Below are 26,334 nucleotides of genomic sequence, written 5' to 3' on the forward strand. Positions count from 1 at the left end.
GCACACATCGGCTTGCTTTATTATCTGATGGGTTTCTTACCACTTTACTTCTGTTAACTTTTTTTTTTAAGATAATGAGGTTTTTTAAATCAAATATGTTAGTTTGCTAACAAGTTTTAGATGCTTGTTTTCAGGAGTGTTTTTCAAGTGAGTGAATCTGAGATGACAGACTAAGGCCATTTTGACTTTTCAGTAATGTAGGGAACTACCACCAATTTAAAAGACCAGGCATAAAGGTTAATGTTAAGCCATCTTGGAAATAGACACCCCTTCTGCCCTTTTTCACATGTGACCCATTGTACATAGCATTTGACTCTTACCTATGCAGGCTTTTGTGACCCAGATTTGTCACTTTTTTCTTTCGTCTAGCAACAGAGGAGAAGAAGTCTCTGAAGCGAACTTTTCAGCAGATACAAGAGGAGGAGGATGATGACTACCCTGGAAGCTACTCTCCCCAAGATCCTTCTGCAGGACCCCTCTTGGTATGTCTTGACCCCCAGAGTGTAGGGCACAGCGGGTTGGTGAAGTGACCTCTAGTTAAAGATTATGGCCACTAGGTGGCGGTGGTGACCACTAGTAGGGAATCACCAGAGGGCAGCTCCCAGGGCAGTGGGTGCAAGAGCCACCCAGTGAAGCTTGGCAGGCGGCAGGTTGCCTTTGTCTTGGCATGCCGTGACTCTGGGACGGATTTCTGTTTTATGGAGTATGTCGACTTGGCTTTTTGTCATTCCTAGGAGTTGAAAATATTTTTACAAAGGAGATTTTTGTGAAAGGGGTATATAATGTTACCGTTCAGAAGTCCTCTGCTGTGGCTTGTCCCCAGTGGAAAGGTTGTTTTTTGTAAGTAAACAACTCATTAGTTTCTGTGGCCAGTCTGCGTGGCAATAGCAAATTTGCTATAATATAACCTATTTATTGAAACAGAGAGCTACCGTTTACTGAGTTTTTAACCATATATTTGCATTATTTGGCTCTTATATAAGTTAACCCATGAACTCTGTGTGGTTGGTTCATTTTAGCTCTTTACTTATTTATTTACAGTCAAAGAAAATGAGGCCCAAGGAGACAGATTAAGTAATTTGCCCGATGTCTTAATTTGAATCCGGGTCTGACTAACGTCAGAGCTCATGCTGTTTTCCCTGAGTTACACTGCCCCTGATTTTGTCTAAAACAGCTTTTCTTCATTGCATATAGGTGTGTTCAAGGCCTATGTAAAGAGGAAGCCTGTCTGGTTTGTCTTATGTTAAAATGTCAAACTAAACTGGGGGATAAGTGAAGGCAGTGTTGGTCCATGTATCTTTGCATTTAAGCACTTCAAGAGAACATCCTGAATTATCACTGTTCAGGATAACCTGACCACCATCTACATTGTTAACTACTCCTGGGTCATTATGCACGGGCTAACCTGTCAGCATTCTGTGTTTTCTGACAATTTAAAAACTCCTTTTTGGTATACACAGAGTATGCAAATTGGTTTGTGTTTCCTGATTTTCTTTTCCCCCTTGTTTGTAATTAATGAGTTTGACACATTTAATTTTGGGAGTGGCTGCCGAAATTGAAAATGTCGTCTTGCAACATCGTTCTGTAAAGCAAACCCAAGAAAGAATTAGAGTAGGTGGTGTCATTTCATTTAATCAGTCAACACAGAGTTGTTCAACATCTGATACGTGTACCTTTATTCTATATTGGAGACCATTCTGTACTAGAAATTATGCATCATTTGAAATTAGACAGGGTGAACCAGACTCCATTTTCTTAAGTTGCTAAAAATATACTCTTTAAAAAAATTGTGTTTTTAAAGAATTATGTAGAATTTTCTTCACGTTTGGCCATGGACTTAGAAAAATTACCTTTGTACCTTCTCTTAGAGTACATCTCGTTGACTTCAGCATCAGCTCTGGGACTAAGAACAGTTATCTTTTTACATGTCCAGAATGATCCTTTAGACTTTACCTCCACCTCATTTAACTCCCAGTTAGTTTCTTTTAAACTCCGTGTGTCTTACTGGATAGTGTTGTTTGTGTTCTCTTCGTCCAGACTGAGGAACTCATCAAAGCTCTGCAGGACCTGGAAAATGCCGCATCGGGGGATGCTACTGTCCGACAGAAAATTGCTTCTTTGCCCCAGGAAGTGCAAGATGTTTCTCTATTGGAAAAAATAACAGGTGAGAAGATAGAGTTTGGGTAAAAGGTGAGGGAACAGGAACATATCTCTAATGCATCAAACCCCAGGCATGCTAAGTATGGTCTGTTGAAAACAGTGCAAACTGTATGTGCAGGAGGCTGAGGGAGAGGGCATTAAACTCACGACCTTTTTACTAAAAGAAAAAAAAATTATGATTCAGCACTGTGTGATGTATACACTGTGCACTGACACACCCCATAGATGATAGTGCCTTCAATGGCAAGAACTCCAGGTATGTATTGTTAGTGTCATTTTACCCTCCTGATGATCACCCCCAATTAAACAGGGAGTGGCAGTTGACATTATTCCCACTTTATGCTTGTGAAATTGAAGAAATGAAGCATGAACTAATATTTATAGAGTATGCTCTGTGTGAAATATTTCTACTCTTCTTGATAATCTTTGGAGATTGGTGAATGTCTATCCCCATATTGCATAGGAGGAAATTGAGGCTTTGAGAAGTTCGGTGTCTTGCCCAAGGTCACACAAATAGTGGATCTTGGGAGTCCAACCTAGGCTGCAAAGCCTATGTTCTTCCCATTACAAAAGCTCAGACGTTTTGTTCACTTTTTCTGAGGGCCACCATTTTCCCCTTCTGGTCTCTTCCTTGACTTGGCTGCTTCACTAATTTCCTCCCTATCCATCTGAGGGAAATCAAGGTTGTTCCTGAAGTAGTTCCTTCATTCAACAAATATTTGAGGTACACTGTGTGGCAGATGCCCTTGGTTTCCACGTTCCTTCAGGGGTTAAGTGCAAAAAAGAAAAGTACTATGGGGCTGTGGGATGGAGAATGATTGAAGGAGGTTCTATTCTAAAGGTGTCAGGGAAGGCCTTTCTGATGAGATGCTGTTTGATCAGAGGCCCAGATAAATTAGGAAGCACACTGTGAGGATATCTGAGGGAAGGAAGTGCCACCCAGACAGAGGGGACAGTAGTTGTAAAGACCTTCAGTCAGGAGCGTGCTTAGTTGGAGAACTCAACACGGAGGCCTTCTACATCATATAAGAAGCATTTCGGCTCATTTCATCTACTTCGCCAGCTCCAACGCTGAAACCCTACTGGATTTAACAGTCGTTGATCCCATAGTCTATTGATCCTTCCACATTTTCCCAGCCTTCACTCTCCTTATGTCCTCATTTTCTTCTTTGCTCAGCCTAGAGTCTCTGTAATCACTATCTCACATATACCCTCAATCCCTTTTCCTCTCTTTCCCCTTCACTGTAGCCTCCTGGCAAAAATCCAGTGTTTCTCCTGGTTAAATCCAAGTTTTTTATTACAGTCATGTGTCACTTGACAGTGGGGATGTGGTCTGTCATTGACGGAGGTGTCATTATGTGGTGCATGAGTGTATTATTATTGTAAGGACCACCACATTTATTCTTACTGTCAGAATCACAAGCCGCAAAAATTGGAAACAATTAATGTAAAGCTAGCAATGTGTATGATTTCATTTGTCTGTTTTCACTGACCTAAAGTTCTCATTGGCTTTTTTTAATTACTTATTTTGATTTTTAATTGTGATAAAATACACATAACAAAATTTACCATCTTAACCGTTTTGAAGTGTGCAGTTCAGTAGTGTTAACAGTCCATTCCCGTTGTTGTGTAACCAACCTCCAGAACTCTTCATCTTATGAAACTGAAACTCTATGCCCATTAAGTAACAACAACTCCGTTCCTCCTCCCCCAGCCCCTGGTAACCACCATTCTTAAGTCCAGCTTTTCATCTCTTCCTTTCTTGTGCCCGCACAGCTGAATGTGGCTGGGAAAAACAAGTAAGACACATTGGCTGACTTTTCTTCCTATTTCTGTGGCAGAACATGCTGTTTTCTAAACCAGCCCCTCTCCCTGATTGTTAGACCCGTTCATTCTCATCTACTGAAGGACATTGCTCCAATAGGTCTCCCCTTTTTTCCTTCATTTTCTGTTTTTTCCCTTTACGGGATCATTCTCAACAGCATAAAACCAGGTATTTTTTTCCCATATGGGAAAAACTTTTTTCTTGATCCGTATCTTCATCTTGCAACTGCCTCATTTCTCTATTCTTTATAGCAAAACATCCTATCCTAAATAGATTGCCTCTGCTCATCTGTCTCCATTTTCCCTGCTCTCTTTCTCTTGATTCCACTTTGTTGAAACTCTTCTTATCAGTGTTGGTGATGACTTCCATGTTGCTGAATTCAATTGTGATTTTTTTGCCTAATCTTAAGTTGAGGTCATCTTAACTTGACCTAAGTAACATTTGGCCCAGTTAATCATTTCTTCTTCCTGAGAATACTTTCTCACTTGATGTGGCAGACACAATGATGACCCCCCGAAAATGTCCATGTTCTGATCTCCAGAGCTTGTGAGTATATTGTCTTACATGGCAAAAGGGACTTTGCAGATGTGATTAAGTTAAGGATCTTGAGATGGGGAGATGATCCTGTTTCATTTGGGTGGGCCCAGTGTAGTCACAGGGCTTAAAAGAGGAAGATGGGAGGACAAGAGTCAGAGAAGGAGATATGACTGTGGAAGCAGAAGTTGGGGAGTGGTGCATTTTGAAGATAGAGGAAAGGGCCACAACAATAAATATTAAGAGAATACATTTGTGTTGTTTTAAGCCAATAAATTTGTGGTAATTTGTTACAGCAGCGTTGGAGACTAGGACCCCATTTTTCGTAGCTTTCCTCTTCTCTCTCTGGCCATGTCTTTTCAGTCTCCTTTGCTAGTTTCTTCACTTCTTCTTGACCTCTTAATGTTGAGCACTTAGCTCTCCTCTCTAGCTAGTTTCAGTGACGGTTCCTCTCATCCAGTTTGATGACTTTCAATAACAATTTTTATGCTAGTGATTCCCTAATTTACATCTCTAATGTTGACCCCTCCCTTGAACTTGAGACCCATATATCCAGCCTCCTGCTCAGTGTTACTAGTTGGATGTCTCAAAAGACATTTTAAACTTTATCCCAAACCAAATATTCATCTTACCTCCAAAATTCATTTCTCTCATGGTCTTCCCCATCTCCATAAACGACCTTTTATCATTTCTGTTGAGCAGGACCAAAACTAGTTTCTGACATCTTGTCACCACCTCTACCCTTACACCTGGTGTGGGTTACCACCATCTTCACTTGGATTGTTACAGTAGCCTCCTACCTGGTGTCCCCGCTTCCTTGTCCCCACCCCAGCCATCATTCTCTTCTCAACATAGTAACCAGAATGCTCTGTTAAAGTGGCAGTTGCTTCGTGTCTCCCTCTACTTGAAGCACTCCAGTCATAGGGGCTCCTGGCCAGGCACTCTCCCCTCCTGGGCCTTTGTGTTTGGTGTTCCCTCTGCCTGGAATGATCTTCCCCAGAGTCACATGGCTTGTTCTCACTTCCTCCGGGCTTTGGTTTACGTATCACCTCAGTGAAGCCTACCCTGGTCACCTTATTTAAAATTGTAATCCTCCCTCTCAGTGCCCCATTTTTTCTCTCTGTCTTATTTTTCTCTATGGTTCTTTTTTTTTTTTGAGGAAGATTAGCCCTGAGCTAACATCTGCTGCCAATCCTCCTGTTTTTGCTGAGGAAGACTGGCCCTGAGCTAACATCCGTGCCCATCTTCCTCTACTGTATATGTGGGACACCTGCCACAGCATGGCTTGCCAAGCGGTGCCATGTCTGCACCGGGGATTTGAACCGGTGAACCCAGGGCCACCGAAGTGGAACGTGCACACTTAACTGCTGCGCCACCGGCCCAGCCCCATTCTCTATAGTTCTTATCTTTAGCTGAAAAATAAGTAAAATACAGTATATTGTTTCTCTTCCTACCTGAGAATATGAACTCCTTGGGGATAGAAAGTTTTTGTCCTTTGTGTTCCTTGCTGACTCTGAGAGCCTAGAACAGTGTTGGGCACACGATAGGAGACCACGTCTTTGTTAAGCCAGTTGGAAGATTTTAGATATAAAAGTCTGATTGGAGTTGGTTTAGTGACAATGGTAGAAGAGGAGGGGGTTACAAGGAGTATAGATTACTTTTTTAAGGAGTTCTGCTGTAAAGGGAGCAGGGAAATGGATGAATAGCTGGAGAGCATGTTTGTATGCTGATGGTCATGCTTCAGGAGAGAGAGAAATTGATGAGGCATGGGGAAGCACAGGGGACAGCCGCAGAAACTGAATCTTGAAGGAAGAAAGAGGGGGTGGAATGCCTGTGCACAAGTGGAGGGCTGGTCGAAAGGCACACCGCCACTCATCTGTGTAACTTGGAGGGCAGAGCGTGTGAGGACAGCCACAGGTAAGTTCTCCAAAGCAGCATCTTGCTGCTACATTGTGACTGCATTTTTTCTATAGCTCATCAAACTGTTACAAGTTATTTTGCTGGGTTGTAATTGTGTGAATGAATTCTCTCTCTTGAACAAGTTCTTACAGGGTGAGAATTGATTTTTTAGAAACCTTGAACGGCAAGGAAAACACTAATTTTTTTTGCCACACACACTCAAACATCTCAATGAATTAACCATTTTTTAAAAAATCGTATAGTCAAGCAATGACAAAGCTAAAACCCAGCTAACCACCCCAGCAGCTTGTTCCCAGACTGTAACGCCATGTAGAGGAATAGGTTTGCTGTCCTGTTTACCCTCTCTAACTGAGGTCATCTCTTTCTTTTGTATTCTGTTTGGCTCACTCCATCTCCTTCACCAAGAACATCTATTTGTTTCCGTATCCCAGAAGAGGACAGAAGCGCCTGATCTTTGGTATCAGACCTAATTTGGAATCCCTCAGCAGCTCATCTCCCAGTGTTCACATTAGGAAGACATCTAAATGCCAGACATTTTGCCAAACACAGAAACTGTTGGGAATTCTGAATTACCTGTTAGAATGCTGAGGTCTCTCGCCTCTGACAACCTGTAATCATAGGGACATCATATCTATATCACTGTGTAACTCACTTTTAGTTTGTCCCACAGAACTACTGGAGTTTCTGGTGCACTTTGTTTGAAAGCACACATCTACTCTTGATCCTTAAAGGCCTTTTTAAAATGAGATATACATATATAAAGTTCTAATCTCACCACCACCCATGTGTAATTAATTATATCAATTAATTTAAATACGAATTGTCATTTTATCTCTTCCTCTCATTTCCTAATGTTAAGCCTTGTTCACCACTTCTTTCCAAGAATACTCGTTCTTATATGTAGATACCTCAGCACAGGTTTTTTCTAAACAATGAGTTGCAACCCATTAATTGGACATGAAATTGGTCTGGTAATGACCAACATATTTCTCTTAATGGAATAGGAGTAGAACACTTTGCACATGTTAGGATAAGGATTGTTTTATGACGCTTTTGTTGCTTTTAGTTTCGTATGTATTTATATAAGGTATATTTCTTACTGCGGGTCATGTTCAGAAGCATTTGAAAGCCTCTGTTCTTATTAGACCCTCTGTTTTGCTGAACGAAAGGAGAGAGCTCATCCCCAGGTTCCAGGCTTCCATAGTTTAAGAGGTAGAGTCCTATAGGTCTGATTTAGAGACCTGGCTTGAGTCCCCAGCTCCTCAGCCAACCACATGATATCAAACCTGTTGTATAGTTTTTTTTGTTTTAGTTTTCACACTCAAGTAATGAGTGCTTGCTTTGTATTTCAGAGGAATGTGAAAAGAATACATAATGAAATAATTTGAATGGGAGCACTTTTGAAATTCTCAGAGGCAAGGAGAAATTATTTCACATCTGACCTTAAATATCTTTCTGTTTGTTTTATTTGTAGAGCTTTTGCAGGAATAAACATTTAGAAATCCTTTGCCAGGTTCCCCTCCTTGTACAATTGCCTCACTCCAGGTGATTCAGAAATGTCCTGTCTTGTTGACAGCAGTGAGTGCCTTTGGAGTTCTCGATGAGCCAGTCCATTGTTCATCCACAGATTCTGGCTTATTCTTGGACTTTGTACATTAGGACAGAAGCTGTTAACCTCCCCCAGAAATGTTTGTGATCGTGCCTGTGTGATTTGTATATTGTCTCTATTTTTTGGTCTCATTTGTACTTAGACAAAGAGGCAGCTGAACGTCTTTCAAAAACAGTAGATGAAGCATGTCTGTTGCTAGCAGAATATAACGGGCGCCTGGCGGCAGAACTGGAAGACCGGCGCCAGCTGGCTCGGATGTTGGTGGAGTACACCCAGAACCAGAAAGATGTTTTGTCAGAAAAGGAGAAAAAACTAGAAGTGAGTACATTGCAGGGCAGACCCAGACTTCCCATGTTTCCCTTCCTGTAGCCCACATTAGGAGATTTTTATTATGCCTTTACTAACACATTTTTGTCTTTTAAGAAATTTATGAGATGAGAACATCCATCAGTTATTGTAATTATTTGAATCTAGTTGAAAATTGAAGTCGTGTTTTTATATGTCCGAGAAAGAACAAATTGGAATGTACGAAACAACTCTTAAATCACAGCATTTAGGATCTTAACCTTGCTTTAGTTTGAACTCACATTAAAAAAACAATTTGTAGGTTGAGGTACAAAAAGAACAGGAGGTCAGTGAAACCAAACAGTGTTTATTCCATAGTATTTGGGAAATGCTTAAAAATTTCAGGATTATATGAGCTGTATTTCTGACTCGTATCCATGTGAAGTTGCCTCCAAGCTCTGTCTGCAGTCAGTTCTAAAATTTCACAGTAATGTTTGTGGAACCCAGTTCTCAAACTGTGAGAAGGAACTAATTTCTACCCTGAGTTCACATTAGTCTCAGTGACCTTGGGAAGGGGCTTCAGAACTGGTTTCTAACCCTGCGTTTGTTTGGCTTTTTAATTAAGTGCGTGGTGGTTTAACCCCAGTGCTTAGTCCCTTGGGCTAGCAGAGCCAGCAGTGTGGATACCTGGGGACTTTTGCTTGCCTCAAGCTGCTAGGCTTCCTTTTCAGTAGTGTTTGCCCTTTTCTTAAGAGAGACAGAGAGCAGTTGCAGCCAGTGTTTTGGGAGGGGAGGGCAGTTTTGAGTTAGAGAACCAATCACATATTAAAAGAAACAGCAGAGGGGGCCAGCCCAGTGGCATGGTGGTTAAGTTCACTTTGGCAGCCCAGGGTTCGTGGGTTTGGATTCCAGGCACAGACCTGTGCACCGTTCTTCAAGTTAGGCTGTGGTGGCAACCCACATACAAAAAATGGAGGAAGTTTGGCTCAGATGTTAGCTCAGTGACAATCTTCCTCAAGCAAAAAGAGGAAGACTGGCAACAGATGTTAGCTCAGGGCCAATCTTCCTCACACACAGAAAAACAAAACAAAACAGCAGAGTCGATAAGGGAGGAGGGGATAGTGTGTCTTCTACCTAGACCCCACCCCACTGCCCTGCACCCAGGAACATGTTCTCTGGCACAGAGGAAGGGAAAGTTGAGCCAGCCCTGTGGCTGACATTACAGTGTTTGCCTTACAACACAGTCAACTGACTTAAGGGGGCTCTTTTTACCATATCCTTACCTGCAATGATTATAGGAGCTATGATGGGCAGTGGTAGTAGGAACTTCACATTCCTAGCCAGCTTGAAATTGGTAGATGGCAAATAACTGTAAAAATAGTGTGGTTTAGCTTTAGAAATCAACACTGACCAGAAATCCTAAAGGGAACTTCACAGGCAGTACCAGACGGTCATTTATCTGAAATGCTCATCTTTCACTGAGGAAGCATTTTCAGCACTGTGCCCGGGGACTAATAAGAGAGTGTAATTAATGATTCTGGTTGTAAGTCACCATGCCATCTGTTGAACTGCCCCTTGGCGACACATTAAGGGCTTTCTCTGATCTGTCAGGCATTGATTATCATGAGCAGCTGCTGTTGGGTGGAATGTGGCAAGCTACCATAGAGGACAGAGTCTTTGAGAAGGAGATTGGGTTGGTGAGTGGATTAACTGTTTGTTTCACTTCCTCATGGTTGCACTTTCCTCCCTGTATTTCTTGGGGGATCATTCTGGTTTCTGTCGAACCAGGGGTTGGCTGGATGCCACGAGAGGTCATTAAGGAAGAGAGGTGGCTCAGAGATTTGAGGCTTTTCTGTAGCTTTTCGGTCCAAATTCTTCCAGTCACCTGGACATTGGAATTCCATTGCTTAAGAATCAGAACAGGAGGGTCCCACCACTGGAAAGTACAGATTCTGAACTAAAGGTTCTTACCCCAAACCGTGTCTCTCAGCCTCTTGAGCAAAACCATTTATTGTAAAAAGGGAGCTAAATTTGCTGCATTTAAAAAAGCAAATGACTAGATACAACATAAGATGTTGAGAGATGGCTTTAGTTATTTATCCATTTATTTATCTTTATTTATTTGCTAAAAATGTGAGCAGTCTGCTCTCCAGGATCTAAGGTTTTTCTCTCATATCCCATAATAGGCTGGTCTTATTCCGTTATATCCTTATGGTGATGGTAAAACTTACTAAGTATATGCCACTTGACAGTTGCGTTATTACTATGAATTCTTACAAATCCTCCAGAAGTGTCTTATTCATGAGGGCAGTACGTAAAGTCTACCTTTTTTTTTTAACACTACCATTTCTTGTTTTAAAACTGCCACATCAGAATGGTAATGAAATCTGCTTTTATTTTTTAGTCCTTTTGTTGCCTTGAGTGTATGAATACATAGAATTCTTATAACTCTGGAAATGTCATTACTTGCTTGAGAGTCTGTTTTCTTCCCAGAGTTCTTGTTTGTTAATACAAAGGTTTTTTTCTTTTTTTTTTTTTTTAAGTTTTCCTTTACATAACACTTGAGAATTTTATGTTAGATTTCTCAGTGTCTTCTGAACTTTGGGATAGGGATTGGTATGATTAAGAGCCCAGGATGATTTAGACTCTGGGATATAGGAGAGGGAAGTTATAGCTCACAGAAAGAGACTGAGTTTCTGTCCTCAAGGAAGTCATACTCTGGCGTAAACAGCATAGGTGAACAGAAAACCAAACTGAGGGATTGTGTATAATGCAGATGAAGGAGACAGTTGGCAGTTCGGATTGTGGTTTAAGGTTAAGTCCAAACTTCCCAACAGGCAATAAAGCCTTTTTGTAAAAGGAAGTAGCAATTGAAGAAGAGAAATATATTTATAAATGGGGAACAGACAGATGTGTGAAGAAAGACAAAGGACAGAAGGTGTGGGAGGGAGGTCCAGAGCCCAGCAGTGGGAATTCAGCTCTCCACTCTTTACGGAGCTGCTTTTTCATTCATGACGTCAACAAAGCCCACACCAGTCAGGAGATGTATGTACCCTGCTCCCTCCAGGAGCCTACAGTCTGCTTGGGGAGAAACAGTAGCAAACAAGGAGTTAAAATAGGATGTGAGAAATGTTATAAGTAGGGGGAATTACTAACTCATGTCTAAGTTGAAATAGACCAAGAAATAATTAAAAATGTTAATATAACATTATAATTTGGTCGGATGTTTGTTGAAAACATAAGGGGATTGTCAGATGCATAGGCAGTTTCTGAACACCACAGCGCCTTCAGTGGGTCTTCCAGAGTTCCATAGACTGTGTGCTCTTTGACTGCTCTTACGGTGCCAGGACCATACTTGTTCCTCAGTAGATATTTGTTCTGCGAGTGGAATTCATCACATGATGTAATCTTTTCCTATGAAGAATTTTTTTTTAGGTTGCGTGAAAAGTGGTTGACGAATCTGATTTAATTATTGGTTGTAAAGAAAAGTGACTATTTGATAGAAATTCCTGTGGGTTTGCTCCTTTGTGCTCCTTTTCTTTTTTTCCTTTAAGTAGAATCATGATTCATTTTGAAATGATTTTTTTTCCTTTTACTTCTGGGTGTTATGGTTGACATTGGCCTACCACCTTTCCCTCAAACTCCAGGGAGGGTTAGAGGGAGAGCTGCTTAAAATCTGTTTGTAATGCTTTTATCATGAACTTGAGAAAACCCAGAAATGCGAAAGAAGGCATGTTGAAGAAACAGATAGCAGCCTAGCGGTTAAGGAACGTGGAGAACATAGAAGGTTAATACAGAAAGGTGAAGGGGAAAGTACCAGAACAACCTCTGAACTTCAGTTCTTAGGGCAAAGGGAAGGTTTGTTTCTGGTTGACAGAGGTGCCTGTTACCCTGGCGACTGCTGGAAGCTTAAGAGCTGTAACCAGCATGGGTTAGACAGAGTTCCTGTCTCATCAGTTTGGATAAAGCATGATGTGGGTGGGTGCTGTCTGAGTGATTGAGTGATCAGGGCAGGTGAAAGAGAGAGAGAGGGGGGAATCTATTTGTACAAGCATTGAAGGAAAAAATTAAAAAGGGGCAAGTACTCACAATTTTACCACCTTAACATATCAGTTATTTTCATTCATATTATGTTTTTTGGCTGTCAGCAGTCTAAAACTGAAAGGAGACAGTCCTGTGTGGTACACATGCCACATGGTACACACACAGATTATATGCTAACCAGGGAAGAGCTCTGGGGAAATGTGTTCCTATCTGCAGGTATCTTTTTAATTGAGGTGGAATTTATAGAACTAAAAGTAGCCGTTTTAAAGTTCTACACATTTCAGTGGTGTTTAGTACATTCACAGTATTGTGCACCCACCACATACATCAGACTCTGAAACATTTCATTTAAAGAAAACTACATACCCATTAACCAGTCGCTCCTGATGCCCCCCTCCTCCCTGCCCCTAGCAAGCGCCAGTCTGCTTTTTGTCTCTGTGGATTTGCCTATGCTGGATATTTCATATAATTGTGTCTGGCTTCTTTCACTTAAGTGTAATGTTTTTGAGGTTCATCCACGTTGTAGCATGTATCAGTACTTCAGTCCTTTTTTTTTTTTTTGAGGAAGATTAGCCCTGAGCTAACTAATGCCAGTCCTCCTCTTTTTGCTGAGGAAGCCTGGCCCTGAGCTAACATCTGTGCCCATCTTCCTCTACTTTATATGTGGGATGCCTACCATGGCATGGCATGCCAAGCAGTGCCATGTCCACACCCGGGATCCGAACTGGCAAACCCTGGGCCGCCGAGAAGCGGAACGTGTGAACTTAACTGCTGCACCACTGGGCCAGCCCCTTCATTCCTTTTTATGGCTGAATTGTCCATGGCATGGATATGCAACAATTTGTCTATTCATTCATCTGTTGATGGACACCTGGGTGGTTTCTACCTTTTGGCCATTATGAATAATGCTGCTGTAAACACCCGTGTACAAGTTTTTGTGTGGACGTATGTTTTTATTTCTCTTGGTTATGTGTACGCCTAGGAGTGGAATTCCTGGGTCGTGTGGTACTTCTATGTTTAACTTTTTGAGGAATCACCAAACTCTTTCCCACAGTGGGTACACCATTTTACATTCCTACCAGCAATGTATGAGGCTTCCAGTTTCTCCACATCCTCGCCAACACTCATTACTGCCTGACTGTTTTAAATTCTAGCCATCCTAGTGGATGTGAAGTGGTATCTCATTGTGATTTTGATTTGCATTTCCCTCATGATTAATCATTGAGCATCTTTGCATATGCTCATTGGCCATTTGCGTTATCTTTTATGAGAAATGTCTACTCAAATTCTTTGCCCATTTTTGAATTGGGTTTTTTGTTGTTGTTGAATTATGAGTTCTTTATCTATTCTAGATACTAGACTTTTATCAGATAACATGATTTGCAAGTATTTTCTCCAATTCTGTGTCTTTTCACTTTCTTAATAATGCTCTTTGAAGCATATAAATTTTTAGTTTTGATGAGTTCCAAGGTCTGTTTTTTCTTTTGTTGCTTGTGTTTAGATGTCACATTTAAGAATCCATTCCCAAATTTCAGGTTGTAAAGATTTGCTCCTGTATTCTTCTAGGGTTATAGTTTTAGCTTTTATATTTAGATCATTAGTACATTTTGAGTTAATTTTTATATATGGTATGAGATGGGGGACCAACTTTATTCTTTGCCTGTAGATATCCAGTTGTCCCAGCACCATTTGTTGAAGAGACTGTTCTTGTCTCCCACTGAATGCTTGGTACTTTTTTCAAAAATCAATTGGCCAGAGATGTATGGATTTGTTTCTGGACTCTCCGTTCTATTCCATTGATCTATATGTCTATCCTATGCTGGTGTCATGCTATTTTGATCACTGTAGCTTCATATTAAGTTTTAAGATTGGAAAATGTGAGTCCTCAAACTTCGTTCTTTTTCAACATTGTTTTGGCTATCTGAGGCCTCTTGCAATTCCATGTGAATTTGAGGATCAGCTCTTCTATTTCTACGAAAAAGGTCACTGGAATTATAATAGGAATTGCATTAAATCTGTAGATTGCTTTGGGGACTATTGCTATCTTAACCATCTTAAGTCTTCCAATCCATGAACATGGGATTTCTTTCCATTTATTTAGATCTTCTTTTTTTTTTTGTCGATTTTTTAATTTATGTATTTATTTATTTTTATTTTTAATTTTTTTAATTTTAATATTTTTTTGAGGAAGATTAGCCCTGAGCTAACTACTGCCAATCCTCCCCTTTTTGCCAAGGAAGACTGGCCCTGAGCTAACATCTGTGCCCATCTTCCTCTGCTTTATATGTGGGGTGCCTACCACAGCATGGCTTTTGCCAAGCAGTGCCATGTCCGCACCCGGAATCCAAACCGGTGAACCCCAGGCCGCCAAGAAGCGGAACGTGCGAACTTAACTGCTGCGCCACCGGGCTGGCCCCTATTTAGATCGTCTTTAATTCCTGTTGCAGAATATAAAAAAGTGTGCTAAAGTACCACTTACTGATGCACTTGACATTACAAAGGCCCTGTTTAGGTGCCATAGGTATCAGGGAATCACAGTAGAGGACAGTAGTACATGCTGCCTTTCGATAGGCAATGTATACCCCCACCTCTAGAAGGTATAAGCGAGTAGTGCCTATGTGTGTGCACTCAACAAAGTCCCTGGGGCACTGTCATGACAGCCGCCTTCTCTCTTCAAAGTGAAGTGGCACGGAGACACCTAGATGTCTAGATAAAATCATTAACAGGATTATTGAGCTGGACAGAACCTTAGAGATTGTGTAGTCTGACTTCCAAATTGGTGAAGAAACTCAGACCCAGAGAATGGAGTTAGCTGCAGACCAGGAATAGAATCCAAGGCAGACATTTGGTAACTTTCCATCAGGTATGTGTTTTGTTTGTTGTTGTTTTATTTCTTTTAAATTTGATTCCATAAGATCAACTGCAGGAAGACATCCTACACAGAACAGTAGCCAAAGTTGAATCATTTCGGCAATCCCCAAGAATCTTGTTTTAGAGAAAAGACATCTTGTGTGTCGGGATTAAAATAGTTGGCTGAAGCTTTCCAGAATGGCCTCCAAGAAAACCTTCTAAATTTTGAGAGAGCCCACTCTGCCACCAAGGTTCTAAGTACCCTCCTCGCTGTAACTATGCATGCTCTTGCTTGGGAGGGTGGGGTGGGGTGTGTGCATGGAGAAATTGGCTCGTTGAACTTAGGGCCGCTGCTGTTTCTCCCCAGTTTGGCACCCCCTCCCTGGCTGTAATGAATACTCGGGAGTAGTGCCTTCTACTAAAGACAACACAGCTGGGAAGGGGGAGATGGCCCAGAATCCAACATTGCCTTGTGACTCTGTAATTTGGTTATAACGCCTTGAGAAATTCTTTGGCTATAGTTGAGGGGTACTAAACCAAACTGATGGCTGTTTGTTGTTTTTGGCAGTGTTCTCCACCTCCCTGCAGGCTGCAGATGGTTAGAAGCATTCATTTCAGTAGGTGGAGATAGCTTTTTTGTCAACTTTGGAGTAAGTTCTCCCCTTTCCCCATAATGATCAAAGCCATTATAGTAAGGGCAGATGGGAGCAGGTGATCTAATCCTCATTTTAGATGAGAAAACAAAGCTCAGGGTTTATATGAGCAGGTCAGGGTCACAGATGATGCCACTGAGTACCAGAAGCGTGACCTTCTGACGCTGGTGATGCTCTGCTGTGCTCCCCTGGGAGCTGAGAGGCCCTGCCTAGGGTTGCCTCTCACGGCCTTGCCTGACCTGGCCCCACCTGCCCACCAGTCCTCTACACTCACTGCCCTTCCTTAGCGTGTAATTCTTTCCTCCCCTGGCTGGCAGTGCTGTCAGCGCCATGGGCTATTAGAACAGTTGTTGAGAAGGTCAGTCTGCTTACACTGGTCAAGTGGTCCTGGGGGGCCTGTACTCATCCTTCCCCACATAGCAGGCCGTGCTTGTTCACTGCTTTTTCATTCCTGCTTTGATATGGGAGCCTTTGTTCCCCCAGGTTTCCCTCCAGTAGGTGGGGACTTTGCTTGACTTGTGTGGTTCTGTGAGTAATTTGGAGTTCAGAGACCGTATGTTGGGTTGAACTTCATTGAATTTTATAGATAGACAGACAGGTAGAAGACATATGTATCTCCAAGTTAAGGATTAATCTTTGCTTTATGAAGGACTAAATATTGAATAGTTTAGTTAGACAAATAGGGCTTTCTTCTGGGCTTTAGTTAGCTGTTTACATTTGAAACAGCTGCAGGAAAAGAGCAGCTACTTCTTATTTTAACATTGTCTTAAGAGTATAACTTTGAGAGCAGGATTCAGATTACAGAAACTTAAGCTCTAGCATCTAAGTGTCTGTTTGCCCCAATGCGTACATGTTATTTTGAGCAAAGATCTATTTTGATCTGTATGAACGTTCCTACTACTGTTAAGGTGGGCCTTCTCCTCTCACTTCAAGTTGTGATTTTTGAAGAAAGTAAAATTGGATTGTGGTATACTTTGCAATCTTGGAAGTTACATCTCTGACTTTGTTTCTCTCTCTATAGAAATTGTGGGACTTGAAATAAGATCAGAAAGAGTCTTTTTCTGTGGTTAGGGCAAAAATGTTCATGGTTATACTCAGGAGTCAAAATGAAACCCTTGCAGGGGGCCGGCCCCGTGGCTGAGTGGTTAAAGTTCCATGTGTTCTGCTTCAGGGGCCCGGGTTCTCAGGTTCGGATCACTGGTGAGGACCTGCTCCATTCATTAGCCATGCTGTGGAGGCATCCCACATACAAAGCAGAGCAAAATTGGCACAGGGCTAATCTTCCTCAAGCCAAGGAAAAAAAAAAAATGAGGAGGATTGGCAATGGATATTAGCTCAGGGTGTGAACCTTCCTTACCAAAAAAAACCTTTGCAAACCAAGTCCATGAGCTCCCAAAGGTGTGTCATGCTTTAGGTGAAGAAGTGATGGTGCCAGCCGGTTCTCATTATGATTTTGCAAGCCTCCTTATTCTCTTCTTTATTCATATCCTTTAAGCATCTTTAGGAAAAAGTATGGACAGCTCTCTTGCTTTAATCCAGTCATTAAGTACTTTGAGAATTTTAAGCAGAATAACTTTGCAAATTTTAACTCAACAAAAATTTACTGGTAGCCTTCTGAGCATTCTTGGGGTCTGGATAGTGATTATGAGTGGACACATCCCACTTCTTCCTGATGTCTCATATGATTATTTGGTGCTTTTTTGGATCTTTTTATTTCCCCACAGTGTTTATTCTGTGGGGCGTAGCCTTACTGGGAGTTATTCCTATAAAGGCATCATGTGCCTCACTTGTGACTCACTGACGAGGATCTGCAGTGCCCACTCCAGGCTCCTTCTGATTCTCTGTTGGGGCAGTGGTCCTTGCAGCCTTGTGTTTTCTCGTTTATAAAATAACAGTTTTTCCCTCACCTGGGGTAAACAGGTTTCAGCACTTGTCTAACCTGAAGTTGTTAGTGTCTGTCTTTGCATATCACCAGGGCCTTTAGGGCCAGTTTATTTTCCTTTCTCTGCAAGTCTCTAATAGACTGCTTGAAGGTGTCCTTCTCAGTAGGTAGCATGCTTTGCCTCTCAAATATTTTTTTTTTAAAAAGTCATAAACACGTGAACACACCTCCCACACCACTACCACTGTCCCTGTCTAACTACCACCATATCCTGTTTTCCTTTCCTGCCTCTGCTTCTTAACCTGTTGTAGCTTGGCATGCATATCTACATTCCACGGAGGAGTGCCCCACCAGTGGTCATATCTCAAAAGCCAGAAGATCCTCTCAGTTTCTGTCTCTCATCTCCCTTTTTCTTTTTGGCCCTCTCTGTAGCATTTAATACTATTTGTTACCCTTTGTGTGTTTTCCTTCTCTTGTTTCTGTATACCACCCTTTGATGGTTTTAGTCTATTTTTTTGTCCTTTAAGCTTTTCTTCATTCCTGTGCTGTAAAGGTTGGTATTCCTTTAGGCTTCTTCTCATTCTGGACCTTTTCCTTGAGTGACATCCTTAAAGTGGCTTCAGCTGCCCCTGCATGCTGATGGTTAAGTCTTTAGCCCAGACCCTTCGTTGAACTTCAGACCCATGTATCTTATTTCCACAGACACTTCAAGCTTCATATGGCCAAAACAGACGGTCTTCTTCCTTCTCACCTTTCCTGTCCTTCTCTTTCCCTGCCTTGGAGAATGACATTATCCTTCATCAAAACCAAACACTAGACCTCATTTGGTGTTTCTCTCCTTTTCTTTTTTCTTGTAGGGAAAGATTTGCCCTGAGCTAACATCTATTGCCAATCTTCCTCTCCCTCCCCTGCCCCCTGCCCCCTGCCCCCAAAGCCCCAGGACATACTTGTATATTCTAGTTGTAAGTGTTTCTAGTTTTTGTGAGCCGCCACCACAGCATGGTTACTGACAAACGGGTGGTGTGGTTCTGCAACTGGGAACTGAACCCGGGCCTCTGAAGCAGTGAGAGCACTGAACTGTAACCACTAGGCCATCAGTGCTGTCTCTCTCCCATTTTTTCCACCTCCCACATCGGTCAGGTCAGCCTCCCCTTGTCCCAGTCTCTCCCTCAGCTCCTCTGCTGTGCCTCTGCCAGATGACCTTCCCTCACCTGTCTTCCACATTGGAGTAGTCGCCAAGCCATTGTGATTTTTATCTCCTCAATTTTTCTTGAATCCGTCCTCCTTCTCTTCGTCTCTGTCTCTACTTCTACCGCCTTAGTTCATACTCTCATCATCTCTCACCTGGTCCCCTGCAATAGCCTCATTGCTGATCCATCTGCATTTGTTCTTCTGTCCTGTAATCCATTCTTCACGTGGCAGCCCTTTGATGTTTCAAAATGCAGCTCTGAGCATGTCATTCCCCTGCTTAAACATTTAAATGGCTTCTCATTGCTCCTACTATATAGGCCCAAATCCTTGCATGTACGACCCCCCCGCCTCCCAACCCCCGACCGTAACTTGGCCCCTGCTGATCTCATCAGCCATATCTTTTACAGGTCCCGTTGCCTTTTGTCTGTGCTGGCCTTCTGTTATCTCTGGCTTTACATGTGCTGTTCCCTCTGCCTAGAACCCTTTCCTCCCTTTACTTCCCACCAGTTATACTTAGCTAGGTGGTTCCCATTCGTTTATATCCCAAGTCAAACAGTATTTCCCTGAGACCTGCTGCCCAGAAAGCCAGGTCTCTCCACTCCTCCTCCCATGTATACTGTCATAACTTCCTATCTTTTTCCTTCAGAGCATCACATAGTTTTCATTCTGTTCATGTATTATTTGGTTATTTGGTTATTTCCCTGACCAGACCATAAAATCATGTCTATGTTCTCCCTCTTTCATTCCCAACCCCATCCTGATGGTTGGCATAGCATCCTGATTTCAGGTGGCAGGTACCGCTGCAGCTCGCTCCATCTCCAGGCTAGGTCAGGGCATATCTTTGATGGGGACTCCTTCGAGATGGAAGATGTTCCCGTGAGATCAAGGCTTTACTCTTTAGACAAATTCCTTCCTCTCTCTTGGCCTTCAGGTTGATGGAGTTAGACTATGGTGTCACCTAGGTACAAAATTCTGTGACTTCCCCCCCCCAGTCAAGGGCCCTTTCATTTTCTCAAGCCAGCTTCTGATAAATGTGCTAAATTTTCAGGACATGCTCATTGGTTTGTGGAAGGAAGGATTTTGTATCCCATTAGTAATTCTCTTTTTCTTCAATTCTACATGTCTTTTCTTAACATATAAATCAGGAAGATTAACTATTGCTCATAAACTAATAGAAGGTGAGAAGTGTGATTGTCCTTTTTCCCCCTTAGATCTGCTAATTTGCTTTGAACAGTTGAGCGAGTGCCTCGTCTCATTCAAATCTTGTAACTGCCCCATGGCATAGGCATTATTTCCCTTCTTCTCTTATATGTGAGGACACTGAGCCCAGCGAGGTGAAGTCGTGTGTCACACTGCAGGATTTGAACTTGGATTTTCTGACTCTTCTTTTTTCTCTCCTTCCCTGTGCTGGGAGGAGCTAGGAAATGTTATTTCCTTCCCTTTTTGTTTGCTAATGGAAAGGATTTGAAGTCTTTTTATTGATGGTAGAGAGGGCTATATCCAAATGCAGTGCAGTATCCTACAGGCTGCCAGGCCCCAGGCAGACCCTCTAGCACTTAAAATTATAATAAACATTGCTTAAAATTATTTTGTGTGAAAACTCTTCTTTTCCTTTCTGCCCTTTGCTTCTCAGCTGCCCTCCTGAAATGCTTGCCTCCACCAGGATTTGGCTCAAAAAGAGAAACAATGGAAAGGTCTGCAGCTTTGATGTTTGTCTGCACAGCAACAATAACCTGGTTTTCTCTTAAAATGGTTGTTAAGGAAGCCAGTTTGTGGGGGCTTTGTTATTTGTATAAAGCTTACATTTTTGACGGTTAACTTAAAAAAAAAAGAACTAATTAGAAATAGTAAATAGTTCTTGTACTTTAGTATTTTGATTTTACCTGGTTTTATATGATGAGGGACCCATTGCATAAATGTAAGCATTTTTGAAGGACCCAGGTCTATTGTTAAATAAGTATCTTTTTAAAGCATTTTATGGAGATCTGTTAAATTGTCAATTTTTAGCTTTATAATTACATTAGGGTTTGAAAATTTGCCCAGTCCTAAAATTGGTTTTATTTTTGTTAGTTTCATTTTTATTAGTTTAGTTACGTGTAGACACTAACTTTTTGTGTGTGTATGAGCAATGTTGGCCCTGAGCTACCATCTGTTGCCAATCTTCCTCTTTTTGCTTGGGGGAGATTGTCGTTGAGCTAAAATTCATGCCAGTTTTCCACTGGTTTTTGTCAGTGGGATGCCGCCACAGCATGGCTTGATGAGCGGTGCCAGGTCAGTGCCCGGGATCTGAAGCCGTGAACCCCGGGCTCCTGAAGCGGAGCGCATGGACTTAAGCACTATGCCACTGGGCTGATCCTTAGACACTAACTTCTTATTCTTCTTCCCTCCTGCAGATCTCTGTCAGAAGGGGGTTTTTGTTGTGGCAATAGAAGCTCACTTAAACCTTTTGTGTAGAGGGTGCTCTGGGGAGAAAGAAGGACCCTGAAAATACTCTGTGGTACGATTTGAAGCTTAAGAAGCCCATTACCATTTGACTCCTCCAGTGGATGGTTGGATTGCCCTGAGAACATTCCTCAAATTAGAGCCATTTTTGTTGTTTTCCCTTCTGGGAATTACTTTGTGTGTACCTTTATTACTGGTTTTGGCAATGGAGCTGAGAGGCGCTGAGCACTGGGATTGGAGCCACAACTTCCTCTTTTCTTTGTATCTTCCCCAGCATCTTACTCAGCACCTCCAGCCCTGCTGCGACACCCCAGAATGTCTCGTTTTGAAATGTTGCAGCTTCTACTAAGTCATATAGAAGCCTGGAGCTGGCTGGGAGAGAGGTACAGGTCACCGATGGATTTTTGTTCCCAGAAACATTAAAAGCAACATTCTTATTTTCAGTCCAAATATTTATATATTTTGTTTTCCTTAAAAAGTAAATGAGAGAGAGAGAGAAATTGTTAATTAATTCCTCGTGGTTTAAGTAGAGGCTGTGATTTCTCAGTGTCGATCCTGTGGGCCTTGCTGGTGAGAGGTAAGCCTGCTGGCGCGATGAGGGGGTGGAGTGTTAATGTTAGGGTGAGGGTCAGCTTCCCTTTTCTGCCCAGCTCTCAACCTCCATGTGATGAAGCAGCTCTTTGACTTAAATTCAGCGTGGCAGCTCACCTTTAAAACAGAGCCCTTCGTAAACTGCACCCTGCGTAATAACCCTTTATGACTCTTAATTGGGAGTAGCCAAGCAGTGGGTGATTTTTATATACCCATATGTCCTACAGCACAACAGAACAGGATAAAGGAAAACATGAGTCTTGATACTGGAAATCTTGTCTCATCAAGTTAAGCCCTTGCCTGTGGTGTTATTTCTAACATAATTTTTCTTGTGTAAATACTTCCTGGCAAGAAAAAATAGGTTCAACAATGTTTACATTTTGATCAGCATTTCTTACATGCATTGCTAGAGGAAGCGCTTATAATTTTGTTTGTTTTGAAAATGAAATTCCTGTAGAAAGGTCATTGCAGTGTCAGCCCCTGCCATTTCTAACCCTCTTATCCCAGAGCTTATCTGCAGCTTGTCAGGTCTGGCTTACAGCTCTAACCAAAAAAGGCAAAGAATGTGCAAGCCTTGCTCCCTTCAGCCAGTTGTCTTGGTGCTCCGTGATGGTCTGTGTTCACGCTGTCAGCTGTATCCATAGGCAGCAGGGGGATGTTGGACACATTTTCTCCTGCGAGTTTGGAGAATCCATGAGGTGAGGTTGCAAATCTTACTAGGAGCGTAAATCCTAGGCATTATCTAGGAACTGCACATTCGGCCTTACCGTCTACATTTTAAACACTTCCTGGCAGTCAAATAAACGCAGGCGGCTTTATCCCAGGTGCCCGCTTCTCCTCCATCTCCTCTCCTCAGGGATCCTGAAACAGGGTAGCAGCGGCAAGTCTGATTACGTGTTTCATGGCTCTCCATGGCCCCTCTGGGGTGAGGTGGGATTTGCTGCAGTTGGTGCGTATAGCCAAATGGAGGATTCAACTCCACCCCTCACCTCTGCCACCGCCCCGGTGTAAATTTTGCGGAGCAGGAGAGGAAAACTTGGGTGTTTGCCTCATCTTCTCTTGCTTAAGATTGGTAGTGGAGGAAAGGCAAGTGTCTGAAGACAAGACATGCAAAGAGAGCCATGTGAGCTGTGGTTGGGATGAATCAGCTGGTGGGGGGGAAGGTTTATGAGCAGGAGCACCTCAGCAGTGTCATCCTGCCCGTGTGAATTGTGCAGGGCCTGATCTCTCGAATCCCTGTACCAGACAGCATGGCGTGTCAGATTAAAGGCTCAGGCCTCTATTGCAAGGGTAAAGTATTTTCAACAAGGAGCATGTGACCACCTTGCCATACCATTTCTCTACCTGAGTGGTACTTGGTATATTAAAGAGCACACTTAAATAAAAGAATTTGAATGGGTCTCATCACATTTAAGGTGGTCTTAGTAGTATCATGAAAAGAAGCCTGGATTTCTTCTGAGAGCAAGAGTTGCTGAGAACACGATTTGAAACCTTGTAGCAACAGAGCTTGTGGAAAACACTTTTGCCAGAAGGTAGGCTGGTAGGTTGAGAAAAAAGATTCTTGGATTTGCCTGAGGCCTGTCTCCTTCACTTGTCCAGAACCAAAGAGAATAACTGGAAAGACGGCTGCTGAGGGAGACATGGCCTGACTAGGGAGCATAAGAAGGGGAGAACTGGGACGCAGCTGAAGCCTGGAGTTGTGTTTGGGGGATAGTGTTGTTTGGATTCACTCTTAATTATTTTGGTCGATGGCAACATTTATAGATGACTTCATTTGGAAAAGCTGAATCTATTTTTTCAAAAAAAGGAAAGGTGGGAGATCAGATTCAGTTACTGGATCTATTTAGCGGACTGTAAAGTTATTGTAACTTCACTTTGACCTAATCAGAGCTTGCCCTGAATTCTGACCTGCTATTCTCTCCTCAAGGTATTAAGCTAGGTCATTCAACTCTCCCCATTAAGCAGGCACATGTGTTAACAGTTTTAAAAACAATCTTTACCTATATTTGAGTATTCAGGGTACATACCTAGTCACCCTTGCTGATGTATTTAAACCTCTTGGCTCATAGGTCGTTTTTTTAAAAGCTATTTTTTAGAGCAGTTTTAGGTACACAGCAAAATTGAGAGGAACATACAGAGATTTCCATTGTACCCTCTGCCCCACGCATGCATGGTCTTTCCCCATTATCAACATCCACCACCAGAGTGGTACATTTGTTACGATTGATGAGCTTACACTGACACATCATAATCACTCAAAGTCCATAGTTTATATTAGGGTTCACTCTTGGTGTTGTATATTCTGTGGGTTTGAACATATATAATGACAAGTATCCATCATTATGGTATTTTCACTACCCTGAAAATCCTCTGTGCTCCACCTGTTCATCCCCCCTGCCAACCCCTGTTTCTATAGTTTTACCTTTTCCAAAATGTAGTATAGTTGGACTCATACAGTTGGCTTCTGTCACTTAGTAATGTGCATTTAAGGCTCCTCCATGTCTTTTCATGGCTTGATAGCTCATTTTTTTTTAGAGCTGAATAATACTCTGTTATTTGAATGTACCACAGTTTATCCATTCATCTACTAAAGGACGTCTTGGTTACTTCCAAGTTTTGGCAATTATGCATAAAGCTGCTATAAACGTGTATATGCAGGTTTTTGTGTGGACTTAAGTTTTCTACTCATTTGAGTAAATATCAATAAGCATGATTGCTGGATGGTATATAGTAAGAGTATATTTAGTTTTATAAGAAACTGCCAAACTATCTTTCAAAGTGGCTGTACTATTTTGCACTCCCACCAGCAGTGGATGAGAGATCCTATTGCTCCACATCCTCCTCAGCATTTGGTGTGGTCAGTATTTTGGATTTTGGCCATTCAAATAGGTGTGTGGTGGTATCTAACTGTTTTAATTTGCATTTCCCTGATGACACTTGCTGTCTTTTGCAAACATTTTCTCTCAATCTGTGGCTTGTCTTTTCATTCTCTTGACGGTGACTTTCATAGAGCAGAAATTTTTAATTTGAGTGACATCCAGCTTATCAGTTCTTTCATGGATCATGCCTTTGGTGTTGTATCTAAAACGTCATGAACAGGGGCCAGCCTCGTGGCCAAGTGGTTAAGTTTGCGCACTCCGCTTTGGCAGTCCAGGGTTTCACCAGTTCAGATCCTGGGCGCGGACATGGCGCCGCTCATCAAGCCATGCTGAGGCGGCATCCCACATGCCACAACTAGATGGACCCACAACTAGAAGGTTGCACAACTAAAAATATACAACTATGTACGGGGGGCTTTGGGGAGAAAAGGGGGAAAAAAATCTTAAATAAATAAATAAATAAAAAGTCACCACCAAACCATACATCCTCTAGATTTTCTCCTATATTATCTTCTAGGAATTTTATAGTTTTCCATTTTACTTTAGGTCTGTGATTCATTTTGAGTTGATTTTTGTAGAGTGTAAGGTCTTTATCTAGATTTTTTTTTTTTGCATGTGGATGTCCCGTTGTTCCTGTACCATTTGTTGAAAATACTATCTTTTCTCCATTGTAATTTTGAGTTAATTTTTGTAGAGGGTGTAAGGTCTTTATCTAGTTTGGTATTTTTTTTAGGAAGACTAGCCCTGAGCTAACATCCGCTGCCAATCCTCCTCTTTTTGCTGTGGAAGATTGGTCCTGAGCTAACATCTGTGCCCATCTTCCTCTATTTTTTTCTATGTGGGATGCCTGCTACAGCATGGCTTGATAAGTGGTATGGTCCATGCCTGGGATCTGAACCAACCCTGGGCTGCAGAAGCGGAGCTGCAGACTTAACCGCCGTGCCACCAGGCCAGGCCCCCTAGATTTGTTTTTTTGCATGTGAATGTCCTGTTGTTCCCATACTATTTGTTGAAAATACTGTCTTTTCTCCATTGTATTGCCTTTGCTCTTTTGTCAAAGATCAATTGACTGTGTTTATGTGGGTCTATTTCCGGGCTCTGTCATTGCATTGATCTCTTTTTCTCTTCTTTTGCCAATACCACACCATCTTGATTACTATAGCTTTGTAGTAAGCCTTGGAGTCAAGTAGTGTCTGACTTTGTTCTCCGTCAGTATTATGTTGACTATTCTGTCTTTTGCCTCTTCATGTGAACTTTAGAATCACTTTGTCTATAACCACAAAATAACTTGCTGCAATTTTGACTGAGATTGCGTTGGATCTGTAGGTCAAGTTGGGAAGAACTGACATCTTAACAATATTGAGTCTTCCTGTACATGAACATGGAACATCCAAATGTTTATTTAGCTCTTTGTTTGTTCATCAGAGCTTTGTGGTTTTCCTCATATAGAACTTGTATATGTTTTCTTA

The 26,334-nt window shown here is 42.0% G+C and overlaps 1 protein-coding gene across 6 annotated transcripts in view; it reads left to right on the top strand.

Moving 5' to 3' along the window:
* Window positions 1–26,334, top strand: part of RPRD1B (regulation of nuclear pre-mRNA domain containing 1B) — an 86,143-nt gene that overhangs the window by 20,563 nt on the left and 39,246 nt on the right. For 5 of the 6 annotated variants that reach the window (XR_011531083.1, XR_011531082.1, XM_008517428.2 and 2 more), the window contains 3 exons: window positions 370–482; window positions 2,038–2,164; window positions 8,191–8,366. Coding sequence is in view for 4 of the 6 variants with exons in the window: in XM_008517428.2 (XP_008515650.1) it covers window positions 370–482; window positions 2,038–2,164; window positions 8,191–8,366 (416 nt within the window). In the remaining 2 variants the exon portion in view is untranslated. Of the gene's footprint in view, window positions 1–369; window positions 483–2,037; window positions 2,165–8,190; window positions 8,367–9,944; window positions 10,031–26,334 lie in introns of all 6 variants that reach the window. The other variant, XM_008517431.2, reaches the window with a different exon arrangement.

Source organism: Equus przewalskii, chromosome 21 (assembly GCF_037783145.1).
Source record: "Equus przewalskii isolate Varuska chromosome 21, EquPr2, whole genome shotgun sequence".
Classification (NCBI taxonomy): domain Eukaryota; kingdom Metazoa; phylum Chordata; class Mammalia; order Perissodactyla; family Equidae; genus Equus; species Equus przewalskii.